The 16705-nt window shown below is 41.3% G+C and overlaps 1 protein-coding gene across 3 annotated transcripts in view; it reads left to right on the top strand.

The window, feature by feature from the left end:
- The window catches only part of JAK2 (Janus kinase 2), a 298615-nt gene that overhangs the window by 232081 nt on the left and 49829 nt on the right, over positions 1-16705 (top strand). For all 3 annotated transcript variants that reach the window (XM_033925632.1, XM_033925622.1, XM_033925643.1), the window contains 2 exons: positions 1846-1979; positions 9554-9743. In XM_033925632.1, the coding sequence (XP_033781523.1) occupies positions 1846-1979; positions 9554-9743 (324 nt within the window). The remainder of the gene's footprint in view (positions 1-1845; positions 1980-9553; positions 9744-16705) is intronic.

A 16705-nucleotide genomic window follows, 5' to 3' on the forward strand; every position in this document is an offset into this window, starting at 1 on the left:
GGACCATTGGTCTGTCCCAGTAAAGCTATTCTTATGTTCTTAACCCTTAAGATTTGTTATTAGTAAATAAGTTCCATTGCATGAAATGAGGCCTATGGTAAATCATGTGTTAATGCAGATTACTGGGTCACCAATACAATTTTGAACCTGCATAGGCAAGGGGCAGGAGTGACATGGGATTGTTCCTGCCAAAACCCCACTAGATACTGGGAATTATGGTTGGTAGGCCTGGGGGTCCTATGGGAGGTGGCATGGCATTTGCTGATGGGGGTTACCTTCTGGGTAGGAAACTGATGGATAGGGTCTTCAGGAGAGAGAGAGATCAGATATGGGGGGGAGGGGTTCCTGTGGTGGAGGATTGTGATTAGTAGCAGCATCAAAGGGGAGTTCATCTTCATGATGGCTGGTTCGTTTAACAAGCACTTGGGAGTGTCAGAGCATGGATTTTTTTGTGCCGTGGAGGGGCTTAATCGAAAGGGACGTCTAAGTCCGTTTACGTCCATCTCGCAAGTCATCCAAAGTTAAAAAGCGCTTAAGACACATTTTTGAAAGATACGTCCAACTTTTTTTCATTTCGAAAATTGTCTAATTATACGTCCTGCCAATCTGATCGTCCAAGCCGCTAAATCGTCCATCTTTATACCACATTTCCGTCCAAGTCCAAAACGCCTAAAACAAGCCCTGTTGGACGTGGGAGGAGTCTGCAAAGTGATGGACTGCACACCCAGACATGCGACCTAAATAGTGGAGTACCTTACAGGGCACTGCTTACAGGATGCGATGGCTTCTCCTCACTACAGCTCCCTTATAGGTGACGGTGAGCTCCCCAAACCATCTCCAGAATCCCCTAGACCCACTTATCTACCACCCCAATAGCCCTTATGGCTGCAGGAGCCACTTATATGCCAGTGCAAAAGGGTTTTGGGGGTGTATAGGGGAGTGCACATGTTTAAGTATCAATGCAGTGATTACAGGGGCTTATGGGCATGGATCCTCTCTATGGGTCCCTAACCCACCCCCAAGACGACTTAAACAGCCTCTGGGCTGGACGACTAGGCTTTCCTATGCCAGGTGGCCAGGTGATGATGGTCTGGAGGCTGAAATTTAAAGTTGTGAATAAAATTTTTATGGGGGTGGGGGGGTTGGCGATCACTGGAGTAGTGTGGGGGGGGGGTCTGTGTTATGTGTTTGCTGTGCTTATCTGGTGAATTTAGGTGGGTGTTTGTGACTTAGACCATGTTTTACATGGTCTAAGTCACAACGTCCAAGTTCCGTCTAGGCTTTGTTGTTAAATTTTCGGTTATACATGCTGTACGACTAAGTCTAAGCCGACCCACGTCCTGCCTTCGACACGCCTCCCAAAACGCCCCTATTAGCTTTGGACGTTGAGTGGCACTATGAAGGCCTAGATCGTTTAGAAATACGTCCAAAACCCGGTTTTATTATTGGCGCTTGGACGTTTTTGAGAAATGTTTGTCTAAGTGCTAACTTAGGCCGGTTTTTGGACGTTTTTCTCTTTCGATTATGAGCCCCATAGCTTTTTTGGTTTGATGCTCCCAGGTTGGAAAATTACCACAAGCTTTTTGCTGGCATTATTTTTCTAGGAATAACACAACATAGTAATGAGCTGTTTTGCATTCTTTGCATCGCATTACTATATATCCTGCAGTGTGGAATATTTAACATGTATTATTGCCTTTTAACATGCATTAAGAGAACAAATAACCTGTGTTAGGATCATAAAACATCATAACAACCCCTCTTAATGTATAGAATCCTGCTTTTGTAATTCTCAGAGATAGATTAATGCAGACAGCTTGTAGTTAATTTCTTTGTTTTACCTAGATTATGAATTGTTGACCGAAAGTGACATGCTGCCAAACAGAGTTGGGGTTTTTGGGTTTTCTGGGGCTTTTGAAAACCAAGACCCAACACAGTTTGAAGAGAGACATCTTAAATTCCTTCAACAACTTGGCAAGGTACCATTTTAATTTATCTTCTGTTATGTTATCTTTTGGAAGAGAAATGTATGTATATAGTAAATATATGCTTAATGAAATAATTCAATTTTAAAATATATATTACATCTCTTTATGGAGGATTTAATAATGCAGATTTTACAGTTGTGCAGCATAATTGTACAATTTCAGAATTTTTGCTGCAGAATCTAATCCATGCTTGTGATCTAAATTGAATTGCAGTCCAAAGAAAGGTCTTTCCCTCCTGAGATTGCATATCATTATCCGAGGACAAGCAGGCTACATATTCTCACATGTGGGTAACATCATCCACAGAACCTTGCACAGACAGCGCAAAAGTGTACTTGTCATTTTACAAATGTCATTTTACTGCCGAATCCCAAATGCACAAGTGCTTTCCCACCCAACATCGGCTATTCTCAGTTTTCTCTAGTGCGTGTATTTTTTGTCTTCTGTTATTTTAGTCATAATTTTCTTTATTTCCCTTTCATTTCAAATTTTCAATTTTTTATTAATTTTTGATTTTGAGCTTTTCAGCCTATTCTCAGACCAAGAGTTTTGACTCATTTTTGGTATACCATCTACTGGACCTCCCTGGACCCTTGAGTCCTTTGACCTTGCGTCAGTGGTTTTTCCTTCCATGTCCAAGCAATGTACTCATTGTCACAGGGTCATTTCAGGCAAGCATCCACATAATTTGTGTCTCCAGTGCCCTGGCCCTCAACATTGAGAGAGTTCTTGCACATTCTGCTTAAATTTGTGAAAGAGGTTTTTTAAGGCCAGGAAATAGCAGTTTGAAAAACTTTTCGGGTCAGCTTCTGCATCAGCTTTGGTTGGAGACTGATGCTCCACTATCACTTGATGCCGGCATTGACACCGGTACCGATGGCGTTGACAACATCTTCATCAGAATAGCTTTGTAAAAAAGCTAAGAAGCATAAACATCTCTCCCCTACAAAACAGGCATTGGCATCGTCCCAGTTATCAGATTGCCATCTTTGGAATTGGTGTCTCCTCTGAGGTGTATCTCGATATTGAGGTCCCCAATGCTTCAACACTTGATGCAAACTGCACTCAATGTACCCCTGCCAACATCAGTACTGGTGCCATCTCTACAAGAACAGCTGCTGTTGCAGAAGCAACTAGCTTGGATATTGCAGTCATACTCTATATAAATTACTGTGCCATCTCACCAAATCACAACCCAATCCAAGCAACATCCTTGAACATCTAAGTCAAGGAGACATCCAAATTCCTCATGAGAGACTCCTGAGAAAATTAAGAGTTATGGGGTAGGAGGCAATGTTCAATTGTATATTAAGAATTGGTTATTGAACAGAAAACAAAGGGTAGGGTTAAATGGTCATTTTTCTCATTGGAGGAGGGTAAAGGTATACTGTAGGGATCTGTACGTGAACCGGTGCTATTTTAACTTATTTATAAATGATCTGGAAATCGGAACTACGAGTGAGGTGATTAAATTTGCAGATGACACTAAACTGTTCAAAATTATTAAAATGCATGCGGACTGTGAAAAACTGCAGGAAGATCTCAGGAAATTGGAAGACTGGGCTCCAAATGGCAGATAAAATTTAATGTGAAAAAATGCAAAGTGATGCACATTGGGAAGAATAATCCAAATCATAGTTACTGAATGCTAGGGTCCACCTTGGGAGTCAGCGCTTGAGAAAAAGATCTGGTGGTCATCGTGGACATTACGCTGAAACTTTCCACTCAATATGCAGCAGCAGCCAAAACAGCAAACGAGATGCTAAGAATTATTAGAAAAGGGATGGTAAACAAGACTGGAAATGTTATAATGTCTCTGTATCGTTCAATGGTGTGACCTCACCTTGAGTATTGCATTTAGTTCTGATCTCCTTATCTCAAAAAAGATATAGTAGCACTAGAAAAGGTTCAAAGAAGAGCGACCAAGATGATAAAGAGGATGGAACTCTCGTATGAAGAAAGACTAAAGAGGTTAATTCTTCAGCTGAGGGGGGAGATATGATTGATATCTACAAAATCCTGAGTGGTGTAGAACAGGTATAAGTGAATCATTTTTTTTTTTTTTTTTACTGTATCAGGATTTGCAAAGACTAGGGAACACTCGAAGTTACAGAGTAATATTTTTAAAACCAATAGGAGGAAATATTTTTTTAATTCAGAGAATAGTTAAGCTCTGGAACATGTTGCCAGAGGATATGGTAAGAGCAGTTAATGTAGCTGGTTTAAAAAAAGTATGGACAAGTTCCTGGAGGAAAAGTTCATATTCTGCTGTTGGGGGAAGCCACATCTTGCCCTGGATTAGTGGCATGGAATGATGCTACAGTTTGGGTTTTTGCCAGGTACTTGTGTCTTGGATTGGCCTCCATGAAGATGGGATAGTGGGCTAGATGGACCATTGTTCTGATCTAGTAAGGCTATTCTTATGTTCTTATGAGCACATAATCTTGACACTCTCCTCGATGCTCACATCAATGTTTACATCTGCAAGGGCTGACATCAAGGAGTATGACTCAGATCGTCACCACGCTCTTCTTTTGACTACCCTGACTTGTCTACAGATGAGTCTTATGGGATTCCTTCTGATCCATCTTCTCCACTTTTTAGACACAAGTTGCCTCCTAAAAGTTTGTGTTTTACAAAGTTTATAAGACAAATGTGACAGCCACTTCCAATTAATATGAAATCTACTCAGCCTCGAGCAGAGCTCATGGATGCTCTTGATTCAAGGAGTGACCTAATGACAGTATAAAGGTTCCTCTGCACAATCTTATGAAGGAAGCCTTATTCAAAATCTGTGAATCTCTACTTTCTGTCCAAGTGACTCTATGAAAATTGGATGCTCTCTGCAGAATCCAATCATGCCCAGTTTTGACAAACCACAGTTACATCACCAATCCTTGGTTGTGGAATATGCCTTAAAACGAGCTAATAGTTCCAGAACTTAGCAAGTACTCCACCAGAAAGAGAAGGCAGAACACTAGATAAGTTTGGGTGCAGAGTGTTACAGTTCTCCATGCTGGCTAATAGAGTATTAAACTACAATTTCTACATGACATTTTATATGAAATCACTCATTCAAAAACTGTCATCTTTTGATCAATACATACCGTCAGAATTTCTCAGTGATTACCAACATGTGACCAATGATCTCCTAGAAACTAGAAAGTATATGGTACGTTCCATCTTTGATGCTTTTGACATAGTCTCTCATACCTCGGCAGTCTCTCATACTCGGCATGGCTGAGAATTTCAGACCTGGATGCCAATGTAGAAGATTCTACCACACTTTTCTGACTTACTAGTGTCGTGAAAACTCTTCCAATAATTAAACTCAAAAAAATTATTTTGCTATATGGGAGTTCAGATTCCACCATTTCAAACGAAATTGATAGCAGTGGTACTCTTCATTATTCCCTTCACAGCTCTTATAACTTGTAGCTTTATTTTATAACTTATTTATTTTATTTCATTTAATTCATTTATTTAATCTTGTTAAATCTTTTAAAACATAATAACTTATCTTTTAATCCTTATAGGTTCCCCTTCCCGACGCGTTTCGTCTGTCTTTATCAAGTCGGGGGAACAAAGGATAAGCATAAACTTTTCCCATTTCCTACTTCCAGCGGCAGTTTATGCTTTGTTCCCCCGACCTTGATAAAGACAGACGAAACGCGTCGGGAAGGGGAACCTATAAGGATTAAAAAAAGGATTATTATGTTTTAAAAGATTTAACAAGATTAAATAAATGAATTAAATAAAATAAAATAAATAAGTTATAAAATAAAGCTACAAGTTATAAGAGCTGTGAAGGGAATAATGAAGAGTACCACTGCTACCAATTTCGTTTAAAATGGTGGAATCTGAACTCCCATATAGCAAAATAATTTTTTTGAGTGTTTAATTATTGGAAGAGTGTAGAAGATTGGCTTTCCAACATACCCTGTAAGGAAATGATCTTTTTGGGACCGTATAGAGGAGGCAATTTTAAAAATCAAAAGACATACTGATTGCATGACCATCTTGTCTTCCTCCAAGTCAGCCCAATCCCAAGCACCAAGGAGGTATTCTGCTACCTCCAGGTGTTCCACTTATTATTCCAAGCTGAAGTATAGCTAGCTTTCCATGTCCATTCGCTCTTCAAATCAGAGGTGACCTTGGCAGCAGAAGACTCGGTCAACCTCAGATCAGACAACAAAATCTTTTTGACTTCATACTAGAGAGCATTGTCAGAATTTCTCAACTTTTGCCTCAGACTATCCCATAGGAGATTGACTCACTCACTATTCGCATCAGTGGTCCCTGGTAACATCAGTCTGGGTCCTTGAAGCAGTGAGTCAGAACTATGCCCTTCATTTCCTGAAAACACCTCTAAACCATCCTCCAAGAGAAGCCCCACCTATGGGGCCAATCAGAGCCTTAGGACCCTTCCCGATGTATCCAGGGAAACATAGAAACTGATGGCAGAAAAGGGCCACGGTCGATCTAGTCTGCCCACACTAATGGCCCACCCCCTAACTACCTCCATGAAGAGATCCCATATGCCAATCCCATCTTTTCTTAAAATCTGGCACGCTGCTGGCCTCAATTACCTGTTGTGGAAGATTATTCCAGCGGTCAACCACCCTTTCGGTGAAGAAATATTTTCTGGTGTCGCCATGAAATTTCCCACCCCTGATTTTCAACGGATGCCCTCTTGTTGCCGTGGGTCCTTTAAGGAAAAAGAGATCCTCTTTCACCTCGATACGGCCCGTGACATATTTGAATGTCTCGATCATGTCTCCCCTCTCTCTGCGTTCCTCGAGTGAGTACAGCTGCAACTTACCCAGTCGTTCCTCATACGGGAGATCCTTGAGTCCTGAGACCATCCTGGTGGCCATTCGCTGAACCGACTCAACTCTCCGCACATCTTTTTGATAATGCGGCCTCCAGAATTGTACACAGTATTCCAGATGGGGTCTCACCATGGATCTGTACAACGGCATTATGACCTCGGGCTTACAGCTGACGAAACTTCTACGGATACAGCCCATGATTTGTCTAGCCCTGGATGAAGCTTTCTCCACTCGATTGGCAGTCTTCATGTCTTCGCTAATAATCACCCCAAGTCACGTTCTGCTACAGTCCTTGCTAGGATCTCACCATTTAGGGTGTAAGTCCTGCATGGATTTTTGCCGCCAAGGTGCATGACCTTGCATTTTTTGGCATTGAAACTTAGTTGCCAAGTCTTTGACCAATGCTCCAGCAGGAGTAGGTCCTGCGTCACACTATCGGGCATTGAGCTTTTGTCGGGCACTGTGCTTTCATCTGTTGTGCGGTTGCCTACTATGTTGCATAGTTTGGCATCATCGGCGAATAATGTAATTTTACCTCGATTCCCCTCAGCCAAGTCTCTTACGAAGATGTTAAATAGGATCGGGCCCAAGACCGAGCCCTGCGGCACTCTGCCGATCACCTCTGTCGTATCGGAGAGGGTACCGTTTACCACTACCCTCTGAAGTCTACCTCTAAGCCAGTCCCTAACCCATGTGGTTAATGTTTCACCCAGTCCCATCGAACCCATCTTGCTCAATAACCTGCAGTGTGGGACGCTATCAAATGCTTTGCTGAAGTCAAAGTACATAACGTCCAGGGACTCCAGCTTTCTTGTTACCCAGTCAAAGAAGCTGATCAGATTTGATTGGCAGGACCTTCCCTTCGTAAAACCATGTTGATGGGGATCTCATAGATTCTCCTCGTTCAGGATCGTATCCAATTGGCGTTTGATTAGTGTTTCCATAAGTTTACTCACTATCGATGTGAGATTCACCGGTCTATAATTCTCAGCCTCCGTCCTGCATCCCTTTTTGTGGAGTGGAATGACGTTAGCCATTTTCCAATCCAACGGGACTCTTCCTGTACTTAGGGAAAGATTGAAGAGCAAGGATAACGCAGGCTCTGATTGGCCCTAGTTGTTTAAGGTCCCTCTCATAGGAGGGACAAATTTTTCCCCATCCCCACGGGAACTCATTTTCCCGTCCCATCCCCATGAGTTCTTTTCTTGTCCCTGCCCCATTCCTGCAAGCTCGATCCTAATCTGCACAAGCCTCAAACACTTTAAAATCATAAGTGCTCGAGGCTTGTTTGGTTAAGGCAGAGCTTACAGGAATGGGACAGAAGTTGCCATTGTTTGAATTGCCTTGAAGTGTCAGCCCTGCCCTCTCATTGAGGACTTCTGTAAGGCAGCCACCTGGTCCTTCGTTCATACCTTCACCTTCCACTATTGTTTGGAGAATCATTCTGGACAAGATTATCAATTCAGCCATTCAGTTCTACAAAATGTATTTTTCATTCAGATGCCAACTTCCTTTTAACCCTTTTTGGGTTTTCCAGGCTCATGGTAGCTGTCAATAACCTTTTTCTCAGAGGCATGATCCTGGCAGCTAGGGAGTCCCAAATGTGAGACTATACTGCCTGCTTGTCCTCAGATAAACTTTGATATATAGACACTGGGGATATCTCAGAACGCTACTTTGAAAGATATCAGCGTAGTAGCACTCCTCACTGAGTTCACCCTGTGTATATCAAACCTAATATTTTTTTATTTTTATATTTTATAGTTCAACTTGTAACTTGTCATGAAAATTTTCTTTAAACATATTAAGTTTATAAATATTTCTTCATCTTTTTTGCTTATAAAAACTTCATCTTATTATTAAAGCATTCCATTTTCAAAAATTCACTAATGGATAATGCACTTATCTTATATATATCAACTGTGTGGCCACACTATTCCCCACTGTGCGGCCACACAGTTGATATATATAAGATAAGTGCATTATCCATTAGTGAATTTTTGAAAATGGAATGCTTTAATAATAAGATGAAGTTTTTATAAGCAAAAAAGATGAAGAAATATTTATAAACTTAATATGTTTAAAGAAAATTTTCATGACAAGTTACAAGTTGAACTATAAAATATAAAAATAAAAAAATATTAGGTTTGATATACACAGGGTGAACTCAGTAAGGAGTGCTGTTACGCTGATATCTTTCAGAGTAACGTTCTGAGATATCCCCAGTGTCTATATATCAAAGTTTAGTAATTTGCATTTGGAGTTATACATGGCAAGATAGCTGGTTTGCTTTGTCCTCAGATAAAGCATAGTTATTCACCTGTAGCAGGTATTATCTGAGGGCAGCAGACAGATATTCTCACAACTCTCCCACCTCCCCTAGCTGGCTGCTTAGCTTTGTTACTGAACTGAAGGTCCTGTGAACTGAAAGGCAGGAAGGTACTCGCTCATGTACAGTATGGGCAGTCTTGATATTTTTAAAGTGACAGTACACTTTTTCACTGTTCGTTCCAGGCTCTGTGGATGACATCAACTGCATGTGAGAATATCTGCCTGCTGCCTTTGTGTAACACCTGCTACAGATGAGTAACTGTGCTTTATAGTCGCACAGTTTGGCTTTTTATTTCTAGAATTGATATTCAATTTCAGTAAAGATCGTGAAATCAGCTCATGTTCAATGATATAAACTGTTCCTTTGATAAGTCAAAGTTGAAATACTTTTTTACTTTGCAGGGTAATTTTGGTAGTGTAGAGATGTGCCGATATGATCCTCTGCAAGACAATACCGGTGAGGTGGTAGCTGTTAAAAAGTTACAACACAGCACAGAAGAGCATCTACGAGATTTTGAAAGAGAAATTGAAATCCTTAAGTCACTACAGCACGATAACATTGTAAAATACAAAGGTGTCTGCTACAGTGCTGGTATGTAGAAAATATAAAAAAAGATGTATCAAAATAATAAAATTAATATTTTTGGTTATACGTGAGGTCATTTTAAAAGGCTTGCATGACATCTACTTGTATAAATAGCGACATATGGGTGTATAAATTCCCTAGATATGTAAATAGTTTAAACCCACAGTGTACATGGTTTGGAAGGCAGTGTGCTGTAGGTATTGTTTTGGGCAAGCCAGAGAAAGTATGCGTGTATTAGGTTTTACAAAGGATGTGAATACTTGAAAAATTAACACACACACACACCCTGTTTTACAAAGACGCCCAGCAAAAGCCCCGAAGCTCTTTAAATCTCTATGGGCTTTGGGGCAGTTACTGCAGCAGCAGCATCTAGTGCAGCTATGTATTAAAAAAAAGGGGGGGATGGGGGTAAGTCTAAATATTGGCATCTGTTCCAAGCCAGGCAAAGAGTCTGCTAACACCTAATTTGGACACTGATTTGTTCCAGTGATTGATGGGACATTTGTACTTATTTCTGTGGTTTTAAAATCCACCTCAATCAATTTTTTGTAAATATAGTTTTTTCATTCAACCCCTTAATCATATTTTCCTGGACATCCAGTTTTATAAAACTGCTGTTTTGGTGCCTTTTTGATGCTGCTATCCAGATTTAAAATACCTTTTCCTACCCATGAAGCAAGCTCTCTCATCACTGACGCTTCTGTCCTTTCCAAATTCCCCTTTTTGCTTGTTCCTTGGTCAGACCATTTTGTCATTAGTTTATTGCTCCCTCTTCCAAAGCCTCTAACTCTTCTTATTTCTCTCTCTTTCTCTCCCCCCCCTCTCCCCCATTGTGGTTTTACTTTTTTCTCCATTTTCCCCTCTTCCTGCCCCCTTACTGAACAATCTGAATTCTGGGATGCTAACCTCCAATCTAAGATCCCTTTGCACACTAGTGGTATGTGTGTTACCCAGGAAGCCTGGTATCAAGGTTGCCTTTACATCCTTAAAAGGCATTTACATGAGGCTGAATGTATTTGGCAGAAATCCAAGTATAAACATGATCTTGGCCATTATTGCCAAATACTTAACATAACATTAAAAAAACAAACAAACATCATAACATAAAAATCAACTTCTAGACCGCATAACCTTGCAGATACTTCTCTCTTAACCTCTCTTAGCTTAGAGGTACTAAACAGTCATGTGAAAAAATTAGGACACCCCATGAAATATTCAGTTCTTTCTTAAGAAATGTTCACATATTGATGTCCAAATCTTTTTTTTAAATTTATCTCTGGAAAAGAAAGTGATGTAATTGCAGGTAAATAACAAAAAATTTCCTTGATTTATTCATGAAACAAAAGATATCCACAAAAATGTGTATTCTAACTAATGAATAAATTAGGACACCCTCCACATATCCTCCCACTTAAAGTGGCTCAAATCACACACAGGTGTATCACATCAGGTGCACATGATTAGAACATCGTTACTCAGCATTTTGATGGAAGTTTGCCCTACTTAAACCTCAGACATTTAGTTTGGTGTGCTCATGACTGCTGCGGTGAGAGTGAATACCATGGTTAGATCAAAAGAGCTGTCTGAGGCCTTCAGAAAGAAGATTGTAGCAGCTTATAAGACTGGTAAGGGATTTTAAAAGATCTCGAAAGAATTTGACAGCCATTCCACAGTCCGGAAAATAGTATACAAGTGGAGGAGTTTCCAAATAACTGCCAACATGCCCAGGTCTGGCCGTCCAAGCAAGTTAACCCCCAGAGCAGACCGCAAGATGCTAAAAGTTGTCTCCAAACACCCTAAAATGTCATCACGGGACCTACAGCAGGCTCTTGCTACTGTTAATGTGAACATGCATGCCTCTACAATCATAAAGAGACTGCACAAATTTAACTTGCATGGGAGGTGTACAAGGAGAAAACCTCTAAGAGAAACATCAAGGCCAGACTGAAGTTTGCCAGAGAGAATGTAGACAAACACCAGGACTTCTAGACTACTGTTCCATAGACAGATGAATCTAAAATTGAATTATTTGGAAACCAGAAAAGAGGACATATTTGGCGCACACCAAATACAGCATTCCAGGAAAAGAACCCCATACCAACTGTGAAGCATGGTTTGGGGATGCCAAGCTGCAACAGGACCTGGCCAGCTCACCATCATAGAATCCACCATGAATTCTCAGAGGGTGTATCAGAGGGTGCATCAGAGGGTGTATCAGAGGGTGCATGAGGAACATGTGAGATCATCTGTAAGAAAATTTAAAGCTGAAGTGGAACTGAACCCTGCAACACGACAATGACCCAAAACATACCAGTAAATCCACCAAGGACAGGCTCAAAATTAAACGGAGAGTCCTGGAGTGGCCAAATCAAAGCCCTGATCTTAATCCCATTGAGATGCTATGGGGTGATTTGAAATGGGCTGTATATGCAAGAAACCCCTCAAACATCTCACAGCTGAAAGAATTCTGCATTGAGGAGTTGGCCAAATCTTCATCAGACCGATGTCAGAGACTGATAGATGGCTACAAGAAGCATCTCACTGCAGTTATTTCATCTAAATGGGGTAACACTAGCTATTAGGGGAAAGGGAGTCCTAATTTATTCCTCAGTTAGAATACATATTTTTGTGAATATCTTTTGTTTCATGAGTAAATCAAGGACAATATTTGTTGTGCACTTGCAATTACATCATTTTCTTTTCCAGAGATAAATTTTAAAAAAAATTGACATCGACATGTGAACATTTCATAAGAAAGAACTGAATATTTCATGGGGTGTCCTAATTTTTTTACATGACTGTATCTCTTTGATCAATAGAGTCTTGTCCTCAAGACCATAACAAGCACCTTCCTCAAATTTCAGAGATTACTGATCATTGGCGATATTAATCTCCACCTAGATGATAACACCAGCAAGGATGCAACCGAATTCAACAACTTCCTCACCTCTCTAGGTTTCCCCACTCCGGCGTCCTCCCTAACCTACGAAAAGGGGCATACACTGGACATCATCAGCTTCCTCGACCTGACCGAGCACAAAACTTCTACCGAAGATACTCGTTGGGAAAATATCCCTTGGTCCGATCACTTTCTAAGTTCTTTCTGCCTCCCCATTTTCATGTCTCACCTTGGATCTCCACCCTGTGCCACAAATTCTATTACCTTCCATAAAAAAATCACGAGCGAACTGTTCTGAACCCAATTTCTCAACCAACTTCCCTCTTGTCCTAAGACTGTTGACCCAGAATCCAACTGGCACAACTGGGTAAACCTCTCCAAGACTACCTATTGTGCTCTTGCCCTTTTATCTACTAAAACTACCTTTTTCTCCCGTAAGGCCCCTTGGTATCTTCTGTACCACAGAGAAATGAAGCAGAAATGTTGAACACTGGAGCGTAAATGGAAAAAATCTAAATCCCCTTCAGACAGACAATCCTGGAGGGACATCAAGTTCTATAACACAGTACTAAAAAAAGCAAGGAAGAACTTCTATGGTGAGAAAATCTCCAGATCCAACAACCAAAATAGTACACTGTTTAACATCTGGCGCACCTTAACTTCTGAAAACGATTCCACCATTCCCCCCTCCTCCCCATCAGCAGATGACCTAGCAAAATTCTTCAACGAAAAGATCACTACCATAAGGAGCGCCTTCCCTCCAACAATCTCTCACAATTCTCTGGCCCCAACGACTCTAACCCTATTCAAGCAGACAGATCCTGGACTGCCTTTGAACTCGTATCCAAACCCCAGATCTCTAAACTCTGTCTTAAAACTGAAATCCTACAAATGTGCCCTGGGTCCATTCCCTTCCTACCTATACAAGAATATTCCCGCACAGGCCATCTTATCCCTCACCAGACTTATAAACTCTGCTTCACTATCTGGCCTATTCTCCGCAGAAATGGGACATATTGCCTTGTCCCCAGTACTGAAAAAAACTGATCTTGACCCTTCCTTACCATCTGACTACCGTCCCATAGCAAATATCCCTCTCCTGACTAATATGCTAGAGGCCATCATATCTACCAGGCTATCATCTTACCTAGAGAGATTCTCCATTCTCTTACCTTACCAATATGGCTTTAGACCCAACTTCAGCGTCAAATCCCTACTGGTCTCCTTAATTTCAAAGGTGCAACAATTACATTCTCGTAATAAGTTCGCTGTACTATTACAATTCGATCTCTCTGCAGCTTTAGATGTCATCCATCATGATATTCTAATCTATCAACTTTCCGAGATAGGCATTGACTCCACAGTTTTAGAGTGGTTCTCGAACTTCTTATGCTCCCGCTCTTACACTGTCAACACAAATGGCACCACGTCCACTCCCTGGAAACCGACTTGTGGAGTGCGGCAGGGATCACCCCTATCCCCTATTGTCTTCCCGGAAACTCTTCTATCTATCTTCCCTTAAAACAATCTAAACATATGCTGATGATACCCTTGTCTCGAACCTCATTAACCTCTCTGAGAACATAATAGCTTGCATAATGAAACTTCAATCCTGGTCCCTCTCAGTTCAAATGAAATTGAACAAATCTAAAACGAAACTACTCTGGCTCAGCCCAAAATTAGAACAGCTGCCCACCCTCTTCTCACTGCCCTCTAGTGCCACACTGCAGCTTGAGTTCTCAAACAAGGTTCTAGGCATCATCATCGACTCCTCTCTTTCCTTCAACGACCACCTCAACTCCTTGGTAAAATAAAACATAGTAGATGACAGCAGATAAAGACCCGAATGGTCCATCCAGTCTGCCCAACCTGATTCAATTTAAATTTTTTTTTTTTTTTTTTTTTCTTAGCTATTTCTGGGCAAGAATCCAAAGCTTTACCCGGTACTGTGCTTGGGTTCCAACTGCCGAAATCTCTGTTAAGACTTACTCCAGCCCATCTACACCCTCCCAGCCATTGAAGCCCTCCCCAGCCCATCCTCCACCAAACGGCCATACACAGACACAGACCGTGCAAGTCTGCCCAGTACTAGCCTAGTTCAATATTTAATATTATTTTCTGATTCTAAATCTTCTGTGTTCATCCCACGCTTCTTTGAACTCAGTCACAGTTTTACTCTCCACCACCTCTCTCGGGAGCGCATTCCAGGCATCCACTACCCTCTCCGTAAAGTAGAATTTCCTAACATTGCCCCTGAATCTACCACCCCTCAACCTCAAATTATGTGTCCTGGTTTTACCATTTTCCTTTCTCTGGAAAAGATTTTGTTCTACGTTAATACCCTTCAAGTATTTGAACGTCTGAATCATATCTCCCCTGTCTCTCCTTTCCTCTAGGGTATACATATTCAGGGCTTCCAGTCTCTCCTCATACGTCTTCTGTCGCAAGCCTCCTATCATTTTCGTCGCCCTCCTCTGGACCGCCTCAAGTCTTCTTACATCTTTTGCCAGATACGGTCTCCAAAACTGAACATAATACTCCAAGTGGGGCCTTACCAATGACCTGTACAGGGGCATCAATACCTTCTTCCTTCATGCTTCTTTAGCCTCCACATGCTGAAAAAAGTGAGATCCTGCTTTCGCCAATAACAGTTTGCCATCCTTATTCAATGTATCATCCTCTCCAGACTAGACTATTGTAATGCCATCTACCTAAGTCTAACTAAAAAAAGTCTTCGAAGACTTCAGCTAATTCAGAACACTGCGGCCAAGTTGATCTTTGCAAAACACAAATTTGATCATGTTTCCCCACTTCTGGCGAAACTTCACTGGCTCCCAGTAATGTCCAGGGTTCATTTCAAATGCGCCTGCCTAGCTTTTAAGATCCTACACGGCATCCTCCCTCCCCTAATTCCACTATCTTGAAACTCCTCGAATCCTGACACCACCAAGCCCACCCCAAAACTCAAACTATCCTTCCCCTCGCTAAAAGGTATCCTCTATGCGGGCAAATTGGGAAAATCTCTCTTCTTCAGAATCACAGGGCTTTGGAATAATCTCACTGCACCACTACGGAACTTGGGCTCCTTCCAATTATTTCATAAGCATCTGAAAACTAGGCTTTTCACAAATATGCAATGCTCTCTTCCCCCCTGTACTCAACCTCCAACCCCATTATGCTATTCCTTCTTATATTAAGCTATTGTAAGCCGTGCCAAGCTCTACAATTGTGGAGAGGATGCGGTATATAAATTTAAGATTTAGTTTAGTTTAGAGTCTCAAATTGCCCAAAAATGCATAGCAACCCAACTCTCTTCCTTGACTCCCGCAAATTCATATCCACACTCCTTACTGCCTCTGCCTTTGTTACTCACTTTATGACCAAAATATATGCCTCTCGCTGTTCGTTTCCTTCCTCCTCCCTCACTTGCTCCACTTCCTGTTCCCCTTCATCCAACTCTCCCTCTCTGTTCACTTGGTCTTGTTTCAACTTTTCCATCCTTGACCTCATTTAGTAAAGTGATTGATTCCTCCAGGAAAATGACCAGCCTTCTCAATCCAATCCCTTCATCTTTGATAATCATCTCCTCTCACAGCTTATCTCGTTTTCTCTAGCTACAGTATGATTGCTAACAGCCTCTCTTCTGATGAATTGCCTCCAGAGTGGAAATCCATAGTTATTAAGCCGGTGCTGAAGAAGCCCTCTCATTTCAGCCAGTTTTGAGAGGAAAGAGATTGGCGATTTGCTTGTAATTAGATAGAACATTGGGATGAATCACTATAATTTGATCTTATATCTATGAATATAACATTCTCTTAGCCTCTCTTCAGGATCCTTATAATGCTAATCTGCCCACTCTTCAATCTTGTCTTGATTCTGTGGACAACTGGCTCTCCTCTCACTACATAGTGTTGAATCATCCTTAAGACCATAGCCCTCTTTCCCCTCCATGGTCCCATTCCTTCAGAATGCTCTTTTGATGCTTGTTGAAATGATAAAATATTGGAGGGTAACCCTAGACTCGCATCTCTTCTCATTGGCTGATAAATCTTGCTTCTACTTCCTGCTT

The sequence above is a fragment of the Geotrypetes seraphini genome, chromosome 1 (genome assembly GCF_902459505.1).
Source record: "Geotrypetes seraphini chromosome 1, aGeoSer1.1, whole genome shotgun sequence".
Taxonomy (NCBI): Eukaryota; Metazoa; Chordata; class Amphibia; order Gymnophiona; family Dermophiidae; genus Geotrypetes; species Geotrypetes seraphini.